At 45.6% G+C, this 22,495-nt stretch overlaps 1 protein-coding gene across 3 annotated transcripts in view; it reads right to left on the reverse strand.

Moving 5' to 3' along the window:
* Positions 1-676: 676 nt before the first annotated feature.
* The window catches only part of ankrd50l (ankyrin repeat domain 50-like), an 88,534-nt gene continuing 66,715 nt past the window's right edge, over positions 677-22,495 (reverse strand). For all 3 annotated transcript variants that reach the window (XM_084315085.1, XM_084315086.1, XM_084315087.1), the window contains 3 exons: positions 18,773-20,807; positions 16,660-18,289; positions 677-2,575 (listed from right to left, as the gene is read on the reverse strand). In XM_084315085.1, the coding sequence (XP_084171211.1) occupies positions 16,693-18,289; positions 18,773-20,807 (3,632 nt within the window). In that variant the 3' untranslated portion in view covers positions 677-2,575; positions 16,660-16,692. The remainder of the gene's footprint in view (positions 2,576-16,659; positions 18,290-18,772; positions 20,808-22,495) is intronic.

The following is a 22,495-nucleotide window of genomic DNA, read 5'->3' on the forward strand; positions in this document are numbered from 1 at the left end:
CACACATCCACACATATAAACACGTGCACACACACATATAAACACGTGCACACACACACATCCACATATAAACACGTGCACACACACATCCACACATATAAACACGTGCACACACACATCAACACATATAAACACGTGCACACACACATCCACACATATAAACACGTGCACACACACACACACATATAAACACGTGCACACACACATATAAACACGTGCACACACACACATCCACATATAAACACGTGCACACACACATCCACACATATAAACACGTGCACACACACATCAACACATATAAACACGTGCACACACACATCCACACATATAAACACGTGCACACACACATATAAACACGTGCACACACACATATAAACACGTGCACACACACACATCCACATATAAACACGTGCACACACACATCCACACATATAAACACGTGCACACACACATCAACACATATAAACACGTGCACACACACATCCACACATATAAACACGTGCACACACACACACACATATAAACACGTGCACACACACATATAAACACGTGCACACACACACATCCACACATATAAACACGTGCACACACACACACACATATAAACACGTGCACACACACACATCCACATATATAAACACGTGCACACACACACACACACATATAAACACGAACACACACATCAACACATATAAACACGAACACACACACACACACATATAAACACGTGCACACACACACATCCACACATATAAACACGTGCACACACACATCCACACATATAAACACGAACACACACACACACATATAAACACGTGCACACACACATCCACACATATAAACACGTGCACACACACATCCACACATATAAACACGTGCACACACACACATCCACACATATAAACACGTGCACACACACATCCACACATATAAACACGTGCACACACACACACACACATATAAACACGTGCACACACACACATCCACATATAAACACGTGCACACACACACATCCACACTTATAAATACGTGCACACACACATCCACACTCACAAACACACGCCCCCACAAATTAGCACACGACACATCTGTGATAAGACATTAATTATGGCACAGCCTGCCATTTTTTATTAAAAGAATGAGTCATTAAATATTAATCAAATGGAAAAATGATAACAAAACAACTAGGAAGTACTTAGGGGCCAGGCGTCGATGGCCACTGCTCCCTCGATGTTTCCCCGATCTATCTCAAGGTATTTACGGTCTGATGATCATTAGCCTGTAGTGTTCCACTGTGGGGGGGGGGCTAGTGTTCCACTGTGGGGGGGGGCCAGTGCATTAAGATCTGCTGTTGGACTATCGCTCACGCTTTGGCAGGCTCGCTTTCTGATGGCAGTTCTTTGGTCCCCGTTTGATATATACACGTTATATACTGTATGTGGCCGTCACAGCATCTTAACTGGCAAACTGCTGTGTTCATAGTTTTCACAATCGATATAAAACGCTTTGATGATAATAAAGATCCAACAAGGGCAGAAAAATAAGAGCCCTCATACAGGACTGATCGTCACCACCCCCCCCCCCCCCCCCCCCCCCCCCCCAACCCAATAATACAAAATAAAAAACATATAAGAGCTCCACTGGTATAAAAACCAATTTGCACAGAAATCCATTCAGTCTAATTGTCCATTTTCTCTCTCCGCTGGGCGAGACAAGGCTCCATCGTGGCAGTTCTGTGGCACAAACAAGCCACGACAAGACGACGCTTTCTTACAGTTCCGAAAAAGTTCCAACTCATTATGGCGTCAAACTCTGTGCGAGCTGTGAGCTGTAGCCTTTTCTTCTCTCTCGACGGGGGGGGGGGGGGGGGGGGGGGGACGAAGAACATAGCAAACAAACACAGAGGTGATACAATCATGGCTTTCTTTGAACAAACCGTCTGTGTGTGGTCACTGTTGAGAGGTCAGCAGGAGAGAGGGGGGAGGGGGAGGGAGGGAGAGAGAGAGAGAGAGACAGACCGAGAGAGAGTGAGAGAGAGCGCGAGTGTCGCAGATGAACATTTACAACACAGTGCATGATGTCAGAGAGGCAATGAGAGAAGGAGGGAGAGAGAAAGAGACAGAGAGAGAGAGACAGAGAGAGACAGAGAGAGATAGAGGGGAGAAAGAGAGCGAGTGTTGCAGATGAACATTTACAACACAGTGCATGATGTCAGAGAGGCAATGAGAGAAGGAGAGAGGGAGGGAGAGAGAGAGAAAGAGAGAGACGTATATAGAGGTAGAGAGCGTTGCGTGTGTGTACAGTGTATGTGCAAGCGTTGTGTCCCGATAACAGCTGCCCCGGCCCGTCGCACACAGAGAGAAGGCCATGGAAAAGGCTGGAATGTAAACAGCTCTGTCGTCGCTCCACAGTTCCGTCTTCCCCCTGATCTGCGGAGGCGGGGCAGGGGAGAGGGTGTGGAGGCGGGGCACAAAGGGTGGAGAGAGAGATCCCCTCCTCTCTCATCTGACCCCTGGAGAACAGTCATCACCGCTCGGTCCCCCTCCACTTGAACTGCGGTCCGCCCGCACTCCACCTAAAAGACGGAGAGAATGCTGTTATTAAAATTCCTGGAATTCCTCCAAATGCACACTAAAAACAGATTGGTCAAATTTGACCCAATTTGGGTTATTTTTGACCCAATTCACTGGTCAAAAAGGGCCAGACCAGTGTGTGGGTTAATTTGACCCAATATTATTGGTTATTTCATTTGACCCATAACTTGGGTCAAATAAACGGATAGTAGCGACCCATTTTAAGGGTCAAAATAACCCAACTTCCAAGTTGATTTGACCCCATATTGGGTTATACCAACGACCCATTTTAAGGGTCAAAATAACCCAACCTCCAAGTTGATTTGACCCCATATTGGGTTATACCAACGACCCATTTTAAGGGTCAAAATAACCCAACTTCCAAGTTGATTTGACCCCATATTGGGTTATACCAACGACCCATTTTAAGGGTCAAAATAACCCAACCTCCAAGTTGATTTGACCCCATATTGGGTTATACCAACGACCCATTTTAAGGGTCAAAATAACCCAACTTCCAAGTTGATTTGACCCCATATTGGGTTATACCAACGACCCATTTTAAGGGTCAAAATAACCCAACCTCCTAGTTGATTTGACCCCGTATTGGGTTATACCAACGACCCATTTTAAGGGTCAAAATAGTTGCTTTGACTGAATCTTGGGTTACATCAAAAGGGTCAAATAGACCCTATTCACAGCAGCCATCTTGTGAGCCAGATTGACAACGATTGACCAACAGATGGACACAGCAACATGATTAGTTACACATGTGTCAGTCTGGTTCACAGGATGTAGGTTTACCCTGCTGTGTCAAGATGGCTGCTGTGAAAAGGGCCTATTAACACAACTGCTATAGTTAGTACACTACATTAGGTTGGCACAGATGCTTGATTGAAAGGTATAACAGTCTAAATGTGCTGAAATCAATGAAAAGAACAGACCAAGGCGTAGAATACATTTAACTTCAACATTTATTACACTTGTTGCATATACATGTCACGGCGTCTGGACATCAAAAAGTGCTTTCATGTCAAACTGATTTCCTGTTTAAATAATAAATAATAAATAATACATATCGGTATCTGGTTTTGTACTGCTTTACTGCCCTGTTGGAACACTCCCCCAGATATTGATAGATCAAAACACATATATACTAAGGCTGTCAAAGTTAACGCGGTATTAACACGTTATCGCCCGATTCTATTAACGCCACTATTTTTTTTAACTCACGATTAACTTTTAAGATTTTTTTTTACTAGACTATCAGGTGTATTATTGATGCTCTCATTGATACTATGTTTGTTTCTGAAGTGTGTGTGTGTGTGTGTGTGTGTGTGTGTGTGTGTGTGTGTGTGTGTGTGAGATACTGTATTTAAGCATTACATCACACGCAGGAGTGGTTTGTGACCAATAAACCATGCCTAGGGGTGGTCGTTAGACCCCCCTAGGCATGGTTTATTGGTCACAAATCACGACTGCACGTGGTGTAAAGCTTTTATACAACTGCCAGATTCATCCAACCTTATTTCTATACAATAAACACACATTAATCGAAGATTTATTGAAAAAACCATCCGCCAGAAAAAGTAGTTCCCACAACTACAAAAAAGACAAGTTGCCTCCATGTGGAAGCAGCTTGAAGTGCATCCAACCAAACTAACACATCCAACTGTGTATTATTGGAATGATTGAGAGAAGTTGCCTCATGTGGAAGCAGCTTGAAGTGCATCCAACCAACTAACACATCCAACTGTGTATTATTGGAATGATTGATTGAAAATTTTATTACCAGATGCAGAATGGGTACAATACAGTACGGCTCAATACACACAATTGTTAAGGGAATGCAGACCTACTTTCCATAGAACTTCATTCTTAAATGCTTCTATATAAAGTAGGTAAAACAAATTAAAAGGTTTTCTTTGCCCTATAGGAAAAAAAACGTTTTCTTCGCCCTATTTTTTTATTTATTTCTTTTAGCCTAAACTTAACCAGTTGGAAACCAGGGGTACAGTAATAAAATTAGCAATCAACCAATCAATCAATTCAATAGACCATGCTCACTTAAAACAGCGCTGCTTCTCTCTCAGTCTGACTCCCCCGCTGTTGCAGACAGGAGTGTGTGTGTGTGTGTGTGTGCGTGTGTGTGTGTGTGTGTGTGTCACAGTGTGTGTGTGTGTGTGTGCGTGTGTGTGTGTATGTGTGTGTGTGTGTGTGTGTGTGTGTGTGTGTGTGTGTATGTGTGTGTGTGTGTTTGTGGGTACGCCAGCGTCGGACAGTGTGAGAGAGAACGCTGCAGTCAGTAGAAAGTAGGAAGGAAGAAATTTAAATCAATCAATTAATCTATCAATCAAACCGCGATTTTTCTTTTGTTCTAGATTGAGTCAAGACCCATCAATTACATCATCCAACATTGTTTAAAGGACTAACACATTCCCCTTGACAGAATCGCTTCATATTTAGTCGTTATGGTGCTTTCAACATAACCATTTGTTGTCCGCGATCTTGTTTTCTCCCGGAGTGAGCCGGGGAGGGTTATGTGATTCGGTTGTGGGCGGGTCCTGAGCCCAGGACCGTGGATTGTTGCCAATAAAGACGTGTGAATGGCCAATCAGAATCGAGAAATTTGCATGCCGTTGTATAAAGAGAGAGAGAGGGGGGTGAGAGAGAAGGGAAGGGGCAAGAGAGAAAGAGAGCTGTGAGAGTGTGTGTGAGAGAGAGAGGGGGGGGGTGTGTGCGATTACTCAGCCCTTGTGTGGGTGAATGTAACAAGTTCCTAACATTTTCTTTCCCCTATTATTTCATGTACACTTTATTCATTGTTTTAATGAATTTTCTTTCTTTTAAGTTATTTTGTGCATCACTCTGTTTTATATTTGATGCAAATTTGCAATGCATGAGGGTCATCCTTTTGTGTTAAATGACTGCATAACGAAAGCATTTGTTGACTCGCATGTTGATAAGAGAGTATTAAAACTTGGAACTTGAAAAAGATCCGTTTAAGGTAGAACATTTTTATTAATTTGTGATTAATCGCGAGTTAACTATGGACAATCATGCGATTAATCGTGTTAAATATTTTTATCGATTGACAGCACTAATATATACATATAGAAATACGGGATTTAGCGTCTACCCATCTCCCTCCTCCTCCATCTCTTCCCCCACCTTCCCTCCTGCTACTTCACCTATTCCACCTCCTCCTCATTTGTACGTTTTGCGTTACGTACGGCTGTCCTTAAGAATGCTATGCTTGGACTCTGGTCCCTCAATATTATATATAACGTGCTGGAGAAACTCCCATGCATGAACACACTGCCTGGGGTACTTTATGTCAAATACATAAAATGCTTTAAAACACGTATCAACTGCCCCGTGTATTGTGCTTTCAGGGTGTGCCCAACCTGCATAGATCACAAATGCCTGAGCACAACATGTGTGTGCGATTACTCAGCCCTTGTGTGGGTGAATGTAACAAGTTCCTAACGTTTTCTTTCCCCTATTATTTCATGTACACTTTATTCATTGTTTTAATGAATTTTCTTTCTTTTAAGTTATTTTGTGCATCACTCTGTTTTGAATTTGATGCAAATTTGCAATGCATGAGGGTCATCCTTTTGTGTTAAATGACTGCATAACGAAAGCATTTGTTGACTCGCATGTTGATAAGAGAGTATTAAAACTTGGAACTTGAAAAAGATCCGTTTAAGGTAGAACATTTTTATTAATTTGTGATTAATCGCGAGTTAACTATGGACAATCATGCGATTAATCGTGTTAAATATTTTAATCGATTGACAGCACTAATATATACATATAGAAATACGGGATTTAGCGTCTACCCATCTCCCTCCTCCTCCATCTCTTCCCCCACCTTCTCTCCTGCTACTTCACCTATTCCACCTCCTCCTCATTTGTACGTTTTGCGTTACGTACGGCTGTCCTTAAGAATGCTATGCTTGGACTCTGGTCCCTCAATATTATATATAACGTGCTGGAGAAACTCCCATGCATGAACACACTGCCTGGGGTACTTTATGTCAAATACATAAAATGCTTTAAAACACGTATCAACTGCCCCGAGCATTGTGCTTTCAGGGTGTGCCCGACCTGCATAGATCACGAATGCCTGAGCACAACATGTGTGTGGTTCTCCCAGCACCAAAACCGAGGGAGAGGGTCTTGCCTGCTGGAGGTACTCCACCATATTTGTCCCAACCTAAAATAAGCAAAGAAAGAATGTTAAATACAGGTGAATCTTGGGTTGACAGTAGCCCCTTTCGTGACTGCGGTTTGCAAGCCTGGGGCTTTTGTGACCGCAGTCACTTGCTGGTGTGCCGCGACGAGTTTAAAAAAGAACTACCAAGCGTGATCGGGGGGCTGGGGGTCGGTCAAAAATATATCAGATATGAATTTCAATACCCAGCGTACAATATGGGTTTAACACAGCTTTACAGTGGGGTCTGGAAGCTCGGAGTTGCTAATAAACAGTTTAAAACATTGTTCGAAAGCGAGTGGTACTTACAGAGCGAGCCGTGTATTTCTGCCATTGGTGTCACCGCGCATGCGCACCAGCATTTCATTTGGCTGCGCGGTGACACCAATTTCCTAAGCAACTCCGAGCTTCCAGACCCCACTGTAAAGCTGTGTTAAACCCATATTGTACGCTGGGTATCTTTGAAATTCATATCTGATATATTTTTGACCGACCCCCAGCCCCCCGATCACGCTTGGTAGTTCTTTTTTAAACTCGTCGCGGCACACCAGCAAGTGACTGCGGTCACAAAAGCCCCAGGCTTGCAAACCGCAGTCACGAAAGGGGCTAGGTTGACAGCAAATCATAAGCAAGATAACAGGTTTATACCAACTATACAAGGGAGCCAAATTAAATCAAGTTCGTTTTTTTTCTCATGCCAATGGAACGTGCAATGACATTTTGGAGGGCTCAAAACAGTGGTTTTAACTCGTCTTTGTAAATGAGGGAAACCTCAATGCCTTTCGAGTTTAAATAGAGGTTATGGGGGCCATAGCCCGATCAGGCTACAGATGTCTTCGTCAACCTTATAGCCTGACAACTTTGGTGCACCAACATCCTTCTTAGGCTACATAGCAACATTTCCCCAATTCATAACATGAAATTGTACTTACAGGCTTGAGGTCAACGAAGGCTGACCGGGCCTCTTCGCTGGAGTGCCGCCTACATTTTTTGTTGAGCCTATATACCGTCTGTGGGAACATGTCGGGTAGCAGCCTGAGGGCCAGTTCCCCTTTGACATCTGTAGGTGAACAACAGAAAGTGTCAGAATGTTGTGGCCGGCACTCAATTGGTAATAATTTAAGACCTTTTCAAACAAACAAACAAATAAAACGACTGGAAAAAAAAGATAACCAGAGTATTATTATCACAATTCATCAACTGAAATTGGCAAAAGCTACAACAAATGCAGATCTACAACCTGGAAGAGAAGCCATTTCCTATTTCGCAACTCAAGAGAAGGAATCGCTATAACTTACCCAGTGTCATGTCATCGACAGGAAGGGGGAGTTTCCCATCTTGTCTCGCCAGCTGCAGGACTTTCTCTGCATATTCCGTCACCCATGTCTCAAACAACTTTGGTGCAGCCTCGCCATGCAGCACCAAGAAGTCCTGCGATATCTAAAAAAGATTTAGTTTGAAAGAAATTAGTGCCATCAGGCGATTAAAAAAAATCTAATTAATTACAGGATTTGTAATTAATTAATCTAATTAACGCGATAAACTGACAGCCCTAAAAGAAATGTTATGTGACAGCTGATATTTTAAAGGCTAGTTCAACTCATTTAGATAAGTAGATGGGGAAATTAGGGTCAGGTTAAAAACTACCATTATGAATTATCATTGTAGATGCAATATGTTACAGTAGATCCATACCATGCCTGGGCTGGTGAGGCGAGGGTACTCCGTAATGACCTCTTCTATGTCCTTGGAGTGATTTCCCCGAATCCACTTGGCTCTGTAGAGGACGGTGTCCTTCATGTACTCCTGAACTTGAGTGAAGGGCTCCAGGTTATGTTTCAGCCACTCCCTTTGCTGCTGGGCCCTTTCTTCTGGCAGGGTTGATTCTATAGAAACATATATACAACACATTGTAAATTAACTATCTAAAAATTATCTCCGATTTCGTAACCCATTTTCACCAGTAGGACTTAGCACATTATTACAATCAGATCCTTTCCCTCCAGTCAGGCGCCCCGGCTGACCAGAGGGAGGTGCTATTGCCCAGCATTGTTGCATGTTTTGGTGAGGGGTTCAACAAGGTATATTAAACGAGGTAAAGTCAGAAATCAGCAATTTTTGCTCCATGGAGCCCCCCTTGAGGATTCATGTGCAGTAAGCTCCCCCTGGTGAAGAATATAGTTACCCCCTGGGGACACAGGAAAACATGGCCCTTTTTGCCGACCAGGTATTACCTGGTATGTATGCCCTGGGTGGCTCGTTGGCTTCAGGCATTCGCTGTCTGGACCCAGAACCCCGCCTCTTTCGGACATTCCGAAGCCTTTCTTCAATGAATGGAACGTTTTGTATTGTAAAATGCCATACATTTTTTACAGCTATTTACAAACACAACACAAAATACTATACTTTATACTTATAACACATGCATGATCCTGGTCTCTTTTGAAAGATTACATTCTGAAGTTTCTGATACAATAAAGAAAACTCACTTTTAGTGCTACTGAAATAGAGCAACATAGGTCTGAACTTGAGTTGTAGAAAAACTTGTTACTCAACGGGTTAACATTGGGTGTCCTGTATGTGATGCGAGAGAAAAATGACTCCTTATTTTCTACTAATATTACTACTCATCAAATGTTCCATTTCTCTATGAACTAGCCTGGAGGAAGAAAACTTACATAGCCACGGTCTGATCCATCGTTTAATGATGGGAATGTCCGCACCAAGGATTCTGCCAGAGCCTCTTTTATGTCCATGGTTGGCCTGTAAACATAGATCGAAACATTTTACCAGTCCTGGTATAACATAAAGCACAAATATAATGACTTGCTATAGATCAGAATGATAGGATAAAAAATATAATAATAATAATAATAATAATAATAATAATAATAATAATAATAATAATAATAATAATAATAATAATAATAATAATACATAAAATCAATATTAATTAATAAAACAATTTAATAATAATTATTATTATTAAATAAATAATTAAATACATATGATTTATTATTTATTATTATATTATAAATAATTAAATAAATATTATTTATTATTTATTATTATATTATAAAAAAAAAAAAAAAAAAAAAAAAAAGCTATAGGCCTACAAGCCAAATTACATTATGAAACTCTCATTTGGGGGTCATTTTTAGCGGACGCTTTAGCTCTAAATGAGTCAAGTTATGCCTCCTAATCAACTCTAGACTTGACGTACCTCTCTCCAAACTTTTGGATCAGCAAATCCACCAGTATTTTGACCATGGCAATTCTTTTCTTTCCGAAGATGGAATCACCTTTATCCAGGCTCTCCAGAATTTGCCCGCCATTGGGAGCGGCAGAAAGAGCCGCTACGATATCCTGGAGAGACATGACAGAAACATGACAGCTGTTAAGGATGTGCTGTAGTACCATCAACCAATTTAACTCTGGCAGCATACAGATTTCTTCCTTGTGATGTACTAGCGGCATGTCTATGCGGTGTAGCCTACACATCTGAAGTTGTTGCCTCACGCCAAAAACACAGGGGATAGGCGGGAGCCTAGGCTGAGAACCCGTTCAAGGACTTCAGATTTCGGACGTGTCACAAATCAAGGGTCAACATTTGATATTTAAAAACATTACCCTAGTCAAATATTAGCTAAATAAAATACTGACAAGAGTATAAATGAGTTAGTTTAAGTATTGAAGTTCTGAGATATGTACTGGCTCCAAGTGCTTCCAGATCCATCCATGCTTCTTGAACAACTTACAAATAGTGGAACCGGTCGTAGAATCACAATCTGGTCTGCTGCCCTCGATTCCCTCTACGGTGGAGACCTCCTGGCTTGATCCAGAAGCTGCAGATTCCTCCATGGGGGATATGGTAGCAACAAGGCTTGTTGCAGGTGGCTCAGCATTCGAAGCCTTTTGCAGCAAAGAAAGGTTATCAGCTTAGAGGCATTTTAGGTTAAAGTGAGTTGTTGTGTACAGATACAAAATATATTTGCAGTCAGCAGTGTCGTTTTCCATTTAACCGATTGACACCCAAGATGGCCAATAGCCTACACACATGGAAACATTTAAATACTGGTGAAGATTTATTTTGTCATAGGGTTTAAAGTGGTTAGTGTTTAGTTGTAGAACCATTTTAATTAAACACATTCTTACTTACAACAATTAATGTCATCTCAGTAGTCCAAGGAGTTTCCCCATCCCAGCAGTCCAACAATGTATCTCAGTCATCGAAGAGTTGTAGCAGAGTAAGGCAGTCCACAGCATGAAACTAAAGACTAACTATTCAAAATATGTTCGGAATATATACTGTAGGCTATCACTGTGTTTCTAGTAATTCAAGGCAGTGTTTCTTTCCTGATTTTTTTCCTCACTATTTACAAGTGGCAGTGGCCATTCAGATGGCCATTCACAGTCTAAAAACGTCTATAGCGCAGAGAGATGAATACAGTGTCAACATCTCTGTATGACTGGACTGCATGTAGTGGGTGATGATCAATCAGCTCTTTCACATCGATAGCCAACAAATCTTTGGTTTGGATCACACTGTAAGCAAAGAAATGCTTCTCAAACCCCATTGTCTCCCACCTCTGAACAACTAGCTTTACAGATGGCTCTAAAACCAAAATGGCTTTAATAAGCCCAAACTGAGGCTCTCCATCTTGGTCATAGGACATAAACACTGTCATGCCTGGTCTGTATGTTGTACCCTTAACAGTGACCCTGGCCGGTACATACAATTCAGCGAAAAGGGGGATTCCTGTGAGACCACTTTGAATTTCATTATAGCCTTCAAAATGAGCCAGAAAGGTAGTATACCCTGGACCAATTTCTGTGTTGTGGCTTAACACAGACCCACACATGAAACTGTAGCATTGCATTATCTGATGTCGATAAGCCATGGTTTTGCTATTGTTGCGGAAGTTGCAAGTGACATGACTGACTTGTTTGAAGAATCCATGTCTTGCCTCAAAGCGCATTACCCACAAATGGATCAATGGTCCAAGTGTTCGAATTGCTTTTGGATAATGAAGCATGAAATGGTGTTTTGGGCGCAAATGCAGAGCAAATAGATCCAGGAAAAGAGAGTGATGCTCTTCAATGATTTTACTCAGGTACTGTGTTGCTGCATGAGTAACAGATGGAGAGAAGATGATCTCCATGCACATTAATAGGAGTAGGAGAAGTTCCCATTCCTTATTGTCTGTAGGGATAAGGTCACCGATCATTACTGGAAGTAACCTTAGTAGACACAGGTTTCAGGTTTCAGGTTTTTATTTAGACTCCACAACATAAACAGATCATTACTCCAGCTTACATTGTTGTCAAGGATAGAAACGTATAAGCCTCTTGACTTCATTCCATCGTTGTCCTTGGGTGTCAAGGATGCTAGAAACACACAACTCATTACAGAATTAATCACAATTATTATCTTTGCATAATAATAATGGCACAAGCCTAAATTAATACAAAACAAAGCACATTTGTTGATGCAATGTTCATTTATGCCGAAAGTCAGTGAGCTTCAGGAAGCACCCTCGGGGGAGGGAATTTGGGGGATGGGAGGGAGGGCGGAGAGTGGGGGGTGGGAGTTAAGGAGAGGGTAGTGGCTTAGGGTTTTGGGCGTGTGAGGCAGTCGAGGGATCCGCCCCTCCTTCCGTGCACGTCGCCAGTCGTGCTCGTGGGGGGGAGGTTTGCGTGAGGATGGGGAGGGGGGGGGGGGGGAGGGAGGCCATCCATCTTATCTTCAGACACCACATCTGAGCTGCAGACTGATGCAGAGGGCTTCCAAGGTTCTTTAAATAATTCTTACTTATTACAGAGGGCTTGTTTCCCACATCACAAAATCCATAATCAAAGCTGGTGATACGATAGTTTAGCTTATCTAGTGAGATACACTTTTGTTCTATGAGTGCATTTAACACAAGTTTAAATTCGTATGGCCCTACCCCTTCGAGGATGTCATGCATTATGTCTAGTGCCATATTGTCCGTAACATGATAAAAAGACAGACTGTTGAGGACACTGTCTCTTTTAAGGCCTGTCTGAGAGGGGTTGTCTGTCCGTAAATCCTCTGCGTGAGTATTCACATCTCGGGACAGCGTATCGTCTACCTGTGTCTGTACTTTCAAGACATCTCTGTGTATTTTGCATAAACGGCACATATGGTTCCCCGAAAAACTCTCTATGTAACCAAGTATTGCGTTCAATCCTAAATTGTCTCCCACTACCTGAACAACGGCGAATTTGACAACGCCTTGGAAGCTAGGCGTGTTAACAGTTATGCCATCCCTCTCAAGACACTTTAGTTCTTCCACAATAGGGCGCAACACTGCATCAATGCCATAGGTTTTTGCATCATCTGATTTATAGACTGCCAACAAGAAGTGTGACTGCAAATTGGATAGGATGTCTGGTGGCAAACTCTTCAAGATAAAATATATAAATCCTAACTTGTGAACCCCAGTCTTTGACCCGAGGGGGTTCACAGTTTCACAATCATCATTGTATAACAGCAATGGGATTGACACCTCTTTCAAAAAGAGTGGATGATTTTTACAGAAATCTCCATCAAATATATCCTGAAGAGCATCACTCTCTCTCTGTTGCCATTCCATCATGGCCTGTAAAACACCAGGAAGCTCCAGTATCTTGACCAGAAGACGCTTTAGTGGAATACGCTGAAAGGTATCAGTCAGAGCAACTTGTCGAACGGTGCCAGTGGCAGAGTCTCTCCGCTGTACAAAGGTTTGGTTATCGGAGAAACACTCCTCAATTGGCTGGATGAAGTTCCCAGAGTTAGTAAAATACCTAATCTGTTTATAGTCTGTCTCCAGACCCTCGAAAGGGTTAGCTGCATCTAAAAAGTCCTGCCTGAGCTCCTCTACCTGTGGGTTTTGATCATGCCCAAACTGACTGAAAAGCGACATGGTCTTTGTTTGTAGTCTGCTCACTAAATCTCCAATTAAACTTGAGGTTTGCTGAACCACAACATTTATATTTGTAAAGGTCTGGGAAGATTTTGATCTAAGATGAGCTATAAAATGGGCTACTCTCTCTGTGATTCCCTCTTGCTCTAGTTCGTCCCATTCATCATCATTATCTTCATCTTCCGCCATTTGTTCACCCTCAACTTGCCGTACTAGCTCTTCAGCATTGAAAGTATTAGCAGCCTGATTTGGTACGTTAGGTGGCTGGGCCAGGGCCTGGTTATCGTTATGTTCTCCTTGCAAGTGCTTTCTGTAAGACCGAATGAAAGAAAATGTTCTGCTACAAACTCCCTCACAACATTGGAAATAAGTGGATGAAGCGTTTATATTGTGTGCTACTCGTAAATGTGAAAAGAGAGACTTGGCATCACCAGGAATTAGCCTTTTGCATTTAAAGCATGTATACGCCATCTGCCTTGATGTTAGAACACTTAGTGATCACTTACAAATTCTCTGTAAAGTTTTGAAAACTTGAGCCTGGGGCCTATTTTGGGGATGAGGTTCCGGATTGTTTCGCCATCTAAAAGGTGAAACGCCTCCTCATCGATATCTTGATCTGAAAGACAAAGACAGAAAACAAAAATACTTTTACAGTAATTTCAGTGCCATCCAGTGGCAGCTAACTCCAACAGAGGACCAGGCTGGCAGGACCAGATAACCAAGATGAAGAACAGAATAATGTGTGTGTGCCTGCATGTGTGTTGAAACCCTATACAATACTGCTTTGTCATGGAAACATTTTCATGGTCAAGAAAGTAAAAATTCTCACCTTTAAAACTGTCTGTGAGCTCTGGCAATTGCCACTCAATAAGCTTTTCTGCGACAAAGCTGTCCATCAAGACTGGCCTGAAACAAAAGAGAAAGCAATGTGGAAATGAACACATCTGCAATTAATTAATGCCTCATGCGTGCCCAAGTACTCAGCCACGTGTGAACGATAGGCCAAGTATACTTGCTGACATAGCAGCCTAGAATATTTAGCACTGATTTCAGGTGTAAAAAGCCTCACCACATGTCTGGCTTCCGCAGTCTACTGCTTAATTTAGTATAGGATGTTGTAAATTGATGCCCGAATCGCGGGACATTAGAGAGATGATGGAAATGTAGACCTCAAAATGGCGCAAAATGGCGCTAAATCTCAGTATGTAGCTAGCTAGCGAACCAGCTATGTCACCGCATTGAGAGGACAACAGCTTTATTACACACATATGGTTAATAAAGATATCAATCATATAACGTTACACAGCTATAGATAGTCTCCAGTTAATCTGGTATCATTACAACCCAAAACACGGTAAAATTAGCAATAACAGTAACGTTACTAGTACTGGTTAACTAGGCCTAGCTACTAGCCAGAACCTTTGTAATACTCATAGACTTGGTCACTTTCGGTAGCATGCTTGAACGGTAATGATTTATGTGTCGTGTCGTGTGGCTTATTTATTAATAGAGGTTACCACATATTTTTACAAGGTTAGAGATGAACCGATTATAGAAATGAGTAGCTAAGTTGCAACTTGCGGTGGATAGCTAGCTAGCTAGCTAGCTGATGACGCGACAGATAGCTGTGAAGAGCTAGCTAATTTAGTTCCACAACGTTCACAGTGCATGGTTAACACGACGCAATAGGCACAATGGATGGGTTGAGATATAAATACTGTGCTAACGAAACGGATCTTACCTTGAGTCAGTGAAGTATTTTCCGTGATCGTGAAGAGGGTTTGTTGAACCGTGTTGACTGTGAACGTGGGACCGTGTTGACTGTGAACGTGAACGTGACCCTCTGACTGACTGGAACAAAAGGCATGTACGATAGTTCCCAGTGGGGGAGGGGTGTAGCTTTGCAGATCCCGGCGGAAACACCCAGCTCTCTGACCCAACACATGGGTTATGTCTCAGAAAATTGACCCATAATTATTATAACTCACAAATTGGGTCAACATTGGGTCAAAATTAAATCTCAATAACCCAAATAATGGTTATGCTCAGAGAATTAACCCATAATTTTAACCCAACACAATTAACCAAGAAATTGGGTTATAGAATTGACCCATCTGTTTTTAGTGTGTGTACACCCTCCCAAAGACAATTGCAGGTTTAAGGGCTCATGACACATGCCATCCTCGTTCGCGGAGGTCAAACTGCTGGTTTTAGGGCTCGTGAGATGCCATCCTCCTCTCCGAGGAGGTCAAGCTGCTGTCACGACTGATGCCAGCTGTGTAAAAAGCCTCTTTTACAAGCTTTGGAGCAAAATTCTCTTTCTAACACTGAAGGGAACTGAAACACCACACAACAGAAGGTGCCGTTAACTGGCTTACTTTCATATACCTCCAGACATGTCTCAAATTGGCCTCTCTCCGATCTCCTTGTATTGTTTTGAACAAAAAAGATCGGAAATCCTTTCCACCTGCTGCTCCTGCTTTGATGTTGAATTTAACATTTTGGTTGATTGCTATTGTTTTATTGTGCATGTATTTTTTTTAAACAGAATTTTACTTTTCATTTTAAATGTTGGTTGTATGGTAGTCTACTGTAGGTGTATTGTGTCTTGTTATGTATGTTTTGTCATAATTTGTGCTTGCCTTCTTGGCCAGATCACCCTTGAAAAAGAGACCTCGGTCTCAATGGGTTTTTATTTTCTGGTTAAATAAAGGTGTGAGGATTGATGATGATACCAAACAATTGCTGCAAAAATAAATAAATAAATAATAATAATAATAATAATAATAATAATATATATACTGTATATATATATATAAATAAATATATATATTTTAGAGGATGTAGTTTTAAGCTTCGACCCACTTTAAGTAATTGTTGTACACAGTGGAATGGATCTAATTGTCTGAGTAAAAAAAGAAAAAGAAAGCTAGCTTACTCCAGGTGATGACTTGTCTTACTGTGGCGCTGTTCACAGAGGCGTCTCTCTCTTGTATAAGGCTGCACTGGTGGGGCCCTCAAACTGCAGCTTGATGGCCTGTTTCAGGTTGAGCTGGGGGTCCGTGGTCGTCATGGCAACCACGGAATCCTCCGGCAAGGCACTGGAAGGGGACGACAGCGGGGAGTAGCTGTAGCAGGGAGGAGGCGACAGGGCGGTCTTCTGCGGCCCCACACAGTCCCACATCTTCCCCTGATGAGACGACGGGCTCCGGAGCTGGTACGGGTAGCCGAGGGGCAGACCCTCCCGGTTCTTTGCCGCTCTGGAGGGTCCCTCCTGACCGGGCATCACCCCGAGAGAGGCCATGACCGAGTTCCACTTGCCCCCGCCGTACTGCGCCCTCTCCTCCTTGATCAGGTCCGAGGTCTGCGTCTTCAGCTTGCTGGGGTATTCCAACCCGGCGGAGGAGAAGCCTTTCGGAGGCGGTGGCGGCTCGCAGTGGTGGTGCACCTGGGCGGCGGTGACGGTGGTGGTGCAGGTGACGGCGGGGGCGGGAGGGCTGCTGCCCTTGGGGTGCTGCCGGCGCCCGCTGCCTCGCAGGCTGCCCACCACCGAGCCCCCCGGCGGGGGGAGGGTGGAGTGGCGGCTGCGGCTGCGCGGCAGCGAGTGCTGCTGGATCTGCTGCGTGAAGCTCAGGCTGTCGGCCGGCACCGTCTGCACGGTGGCCAGGGAGTGGCCGGTGGACGAGGACGAGGTCTGGGAGCTCTGCATGGAGTGGAAGCGCTCTGCCGTGGAGCCCGGGGAGGAGGCCGAGGAGGCGCAGCCCCCTTTGCTCCCCGAACTGGCCGTAGACGGGCTCTTCACGTTGGACCTCAGGGGGGACAGAGAGTTCGAGGGGGGCGGTAGGTATGGCTTAGCGCCGTAGCTTTCTAAAAGCCTGACGATCGTGAAATGGCCGAGTTTCCCGGCCACTTTGACCGGGCTGCGGCCATACTTGTCTGTGTGGTCGGAGTTCGCGCCTCTTTCCAGAAGCATGGCGACAATGTGAGCGTGTCCCTCCTGGGCCGCGATGCTCAGAGCCGTCGCCCCCTGCTGGCGGCAGGCCAGGTCCACATCGGTGCCCCGGGCCTCCAGGAGAAGCTGCCCCACCTGGACGTGTCCCCTCCACGCCACCGAGTGCAGGGGCGGCCGTCCCTCCGCATCCTGCGCGTTGGGGTCGGCTCCGCGCCTCAGCAGCGATGCCACCGCCTCTGCGTTGCCCTGCCAGGAGGCCGCGTGGAGCGCTGTGCGCCCCTCCGAGTCCCGGGACTCCAGGGGCACCCCGCCTTTCTCCATGAGGAGCGTCGCCATGGGCAGGCGACCCTCCAGCACCAGGAGGTAGAGCAGAGGCCGCCCCTCCGCGTCGCGCACGTCCGTGTCCGTCCCCCTCCTCATGAGCAGCTCCGCCAGCTCGGCATGGCTCTCCAGCACGGCGGCGCTCAGGGCGGAGTGTCCGTCATACGCTCGGTGGTCGATGGGAGAGCGTCTGTCCAGCAGGAGCCTGGCCGTGCCGCAGTGGCCCTCCTGGGCGGCCAGGATGAGGGGAGTGCGTCCCTCCACGTCCATCTCTCCCACCCGCGCCATGCTGCCCCTGAATGAATGAATGAATGAATGAATTGTATTCACACACACACGATATATTACATATACATATCTTCATGTGAAAACATCATCGTTGAGATTGTGTGCGTGTGCCAGGTCTCCCAAGAAGCTATTTAAAGCTTTTGGAGGGAGCCTGATCACAAATATAAACTAAATATAAACAAACAAAAACATACGTGGGTAGGCTTCTACTTATATTTACACACCTACCTACTAACAAACATACAACATATATACATAAATACAGACAATTAATATAAGTATGGATTCTATTTAGAGATATGATTTGAGCAGTTCCTCTTTCAGTGATTTTTTGAATGTTGTGATGTATTCTGACAGTTCTAGACTCTCGTCGAGCTCGTTCCAGATCTGCGGGCCCCTGTATGCGGTGCTCAGGCTGGCACATTAGGCTGGCACATTAGGCTGGCACATTTGAGCTTTCTCCTCTTGCCAAAGATAAGACGACCCTTACCTCTCCGTCAGGGCGGCGCACACGGCCCGGTGGCCCTCGCAGGCGGCGGCGTGCAGCGGCGTCCAGCCCAGGTCGTCCTTGTGATTCTCGTCCAGGCCTCGGTCCAGCAGGGCGCGCACCACCTCCACACTGCCCCGCGCCGCCGCCAGACTCAGCGCCGTCCGCCCCTCCCCGTCGATGGCGTCCACCGCCGCGCCCCAGAACAGCACGCGGCCCACCGTCCCGATGTGACCCATCGCCGCGGCGGCCAACAGCGGAGTGACGGCGGCGGCGGCCGGCACGGCGGCGTCCAGCCCGGCCGTCTCGTCGACGTCCGCGCCGGCCTCCAGCAGCAGCTCCACCATGTCCTCGTGCCCCTCGTAGGCCGCCAGCAGCAGGGGCGTCATCCCGTCGCGGTCCCTGTGTCCCGGGTTGGTGCCGCGCTCCAGCAACAGGCCGGCGACTTCCCCGTAACTCTTCACCCCTACCGCCGTGGGGACGCAGAGTGCGGCCACGGACATGGCGGTTCGTCCGTCTCCGTCTGCGAGGTCGACCTCGGCGCCGTGGTCCAGCAGGATCTCCACGGCCTCGCGGTGCCCCATGTAGGCGGCGGCGATGAGCGGCGTGCGGCCCTCGCGGTCCGCCCGGTCCACCCGCGCCCCGTAGTCCAGCAGCGTCCGCAGGATCTCCTCGTGACCTCCCCAGGCCGCCGCCCTCAGCGCCGTCCGGCCCTCGGCGTCACAGCCGTCCACCACCGCCCCGGCGTCCAACAGGAGACGCACGGCTCGCGAGTGTCCTCCCCAGGCCGCAGAGCGCAGCGCCGTCCAGCCCTCGCTGTCCGCGTGCTCCACCATCCTCGCCGCCGCCGCCTGTGTCTGTGGCTCCTCCTGCCCCTTGGCCCAGTCCAGGAGCGCCGACAGCACCTTGACGTGACCCTGCCTGGAGGCCAAGGTCAGCGGCGTTTGACCCTGGTGATCGCCGAGCAGCGGATCGGCTCCTCGGCTGAGCAGGAGTTTCGCCACGTCGGCCGAGCCTGCGTGGGCCGCGCTGGCCAGCAAGGTGCGTCCGTCCGTCGGGTCTATTCGATTGACACTGACCCCGCTGTCGAGCAGCATCCTCACAGAGTCCTGCCTTTCCAACGCACGCCGCACCATGGTTCCCCCTCCGCCTGTGCAGTGCACCCCCATGCTCGGCCCCCCGTCTGGGGAGCAGGTGGGAGGGAAAACCCCACTCCTCATTAAGAGCTGAAGGACCTCCTGGCTGACCAGAACAGGTGGCCGGCTCGAGGAGGAGGGGGTATGGATGCCAGGAGCCAGACTAGACACCCTGGGGCTATAGCCAGACGTGAGAGTGGGCACCCCTGCCCAGATCATCCACAGCGCCAGTAGGGAAGGGTTGTCTTTGTGCAGTTCCGAGCAGATCAGATGGGTGGCTAACTGGCAGGTTTCCCGCGTGTCTAGGTGAGGGCCCCGCAGTGCGAGAGCCATGGCTAGCATCGTGTGGCCCTCCGTCATTCTACACAGGTACTTCTGTGTACAGTACTTCACGTCCTTCAGCCACTCTGCGAAACTAGCGTGAAAAAGCAGCTTGCTGCCCCCCGGGCCCTCGATGAGGAGGGGGGAGAGGGTCTGAAGCTTCTTCTGGAAGTCCTGGGCGCTCAGGGAGGTGTCCTGGGTCCAGGCGGCGGTGAAGAGCTGCTCCGGCGTGAGAGGCCTCGGGGCGGCCAGGAGGGTGTTGAGGAGCGGCCTGACCTGCAGGAAGAGACCCCGCGGGAAGAGCCGCTGGCACAGCCACAGGTAGAGGCCGTTCAGCGTGCCGGGGATGTCCCGGATCTCCCGCAGGCCCACCAGGGCGGCCGCCACGCCGTCCAGCACGCGCTCCAGGAACAGGAAGCAGCCGCCGCTCTTGATGTGCAGCAGGTTGAGCATGTCGGCCGTCTCCGGGGTCAGCTGCCGGCGGAGCGCCCCCTCCTGGTCGAGGCGGCGGAGGATGTACTGCTGCACGTCGCGCACCGGAGGAGGCTTGCGCAGGTCGTCCAGACACAGCTTACGGAAACCTAGAGCAGACGGGGAGAGAGGCGGGTCACGGAATGTACATTTACATTTTACATTTACATTTTACATTTAGTCATTTAGCTGACACTTTTATCCAAAGCGACTTACAAGTTCTGTACGACAAGTCATCAGGAAGGGCACAACTCTATCAGCTGAGGTGAGCTGAGGTGCTACAGTGTAGGTTAGTTTATTATAGTATAGTATATTATATAAGTGCATGACAGTAAGGTTAGTTAGGGTTAGGTTTATTTTTATATTATTATTATTTCAGATAGTGGTTGAAGAAGTGCGTCTTTAGTCGACGGCGAAAGATTGGACGGGTTTCGGCTGCTGTCCTAACTAGGGTGAGCAGTTCATTCCACCAAGGTGGGGCAAGGACTGAGAAAAGGCAGGTTCTCCTTGATGACCCGGAGCTCGGATAGGAGTGGGTCTGAGACACCTACTTTAACTTGCTTTCAACTTTAAAAAAATGTAAACTCAGAACCAAAATGAAAAGTATGTGCATGTCAATCTGTGGGGTGGACTTGTGGAACAAGTCTGGAGTTAGAGCTAAAACAGAGTACAAACATAAAGCAGTTTAAAAAGATGTACAAAAAATCTTTCTTTTAAATGGGGATCTGGAAGAGGAAGTGTGTTGATTGGGAGTATGTGTAAGATGTAAATAGAAAATAGAAGAAATGATGTATACTGTATCATATGGTATTTATTTAGTATATATATATATTATATATGACATATTTATAGGTATATTTATATAAATGTATTTATATATAAATGTATTGGATTGTATAGAGATAAAGCGGCTATACATAATTAACAATAGATTAAATTATAATTTGTGATAGTTAAAAAGGGGTAGGAATTTTTTAAAGTGTATACTTCTTCCTACTCCTTTTTCGAATAGGGTAAACTATGATTTGTTTATCCGTTTCTCTTTTTGTTGTCCGTTTTTATTATCTTTTGTATATGTCAAATTAACAGATATATTTAAGTTTTTATACTTGTTTGAAAATAAAAAATGCATTCATTCATTTAGTCGACACCTAGGAGGGTACTGTATATCATTGTGCATGTTGTTGTAGGGCCTCCATTAACATGTTTTGGGCTTTGAAGCTTCAGTAGTGATTATCGTTGAATAATCAAAGCTTAATTTTTCCCATGTGGGTGGTGGGTAAATGTATTTTCCTGAAGGTTCTTATGATGTCCTCGTCTGAGAAGAGCGGATTAAAAAAAAAATAAAATTAATGTTGGATTATTATTTCTATAAGCTATTTCTTATGCAGATGTAGACAAATGTTTGGAGTGGTAAAAAAATGTAAAGACATAAACAAACACAAAGAAAAGAAAGCATTAGAATAATGATTTTGACATTAATTACCATGGCAACGATTGAAGCTAGAAGCTTCGGTGCATTTGGGTCAGCCTTAGCATGCCGTTTAGTACAGAGGATATATTATATAGACCGTACATCATTTAGTCCAGAAATCCTTCCCAACTGCAAGTCACTCTACATAAATCCCAAAGTCAACTATATTTACTCATACAGTACGAAGGAAATGTGTGTGGTGGACATCTCTGCAGCACAGAAGCATTTTGATGTCTTCACCCACACTGCGATAATCAGAGCGTGGGATTTTCCATCACTCTCATGTGGGCAGCGATAAACAAGCAACATCTAATTAAGTCAATG

Source organism: Notolepis coatsorum (genome assembly GCF_963971535.1).
Source record: "Notolepis coatsorum genome assembly, chromosome: 5".
Classification (NCBI taxonomy): Eukaryota; Metazoa; Chordata; class Actinopteri; order Aulopiformes; family Paralepididae; genus Notolepis; species Notolepis coatsorum.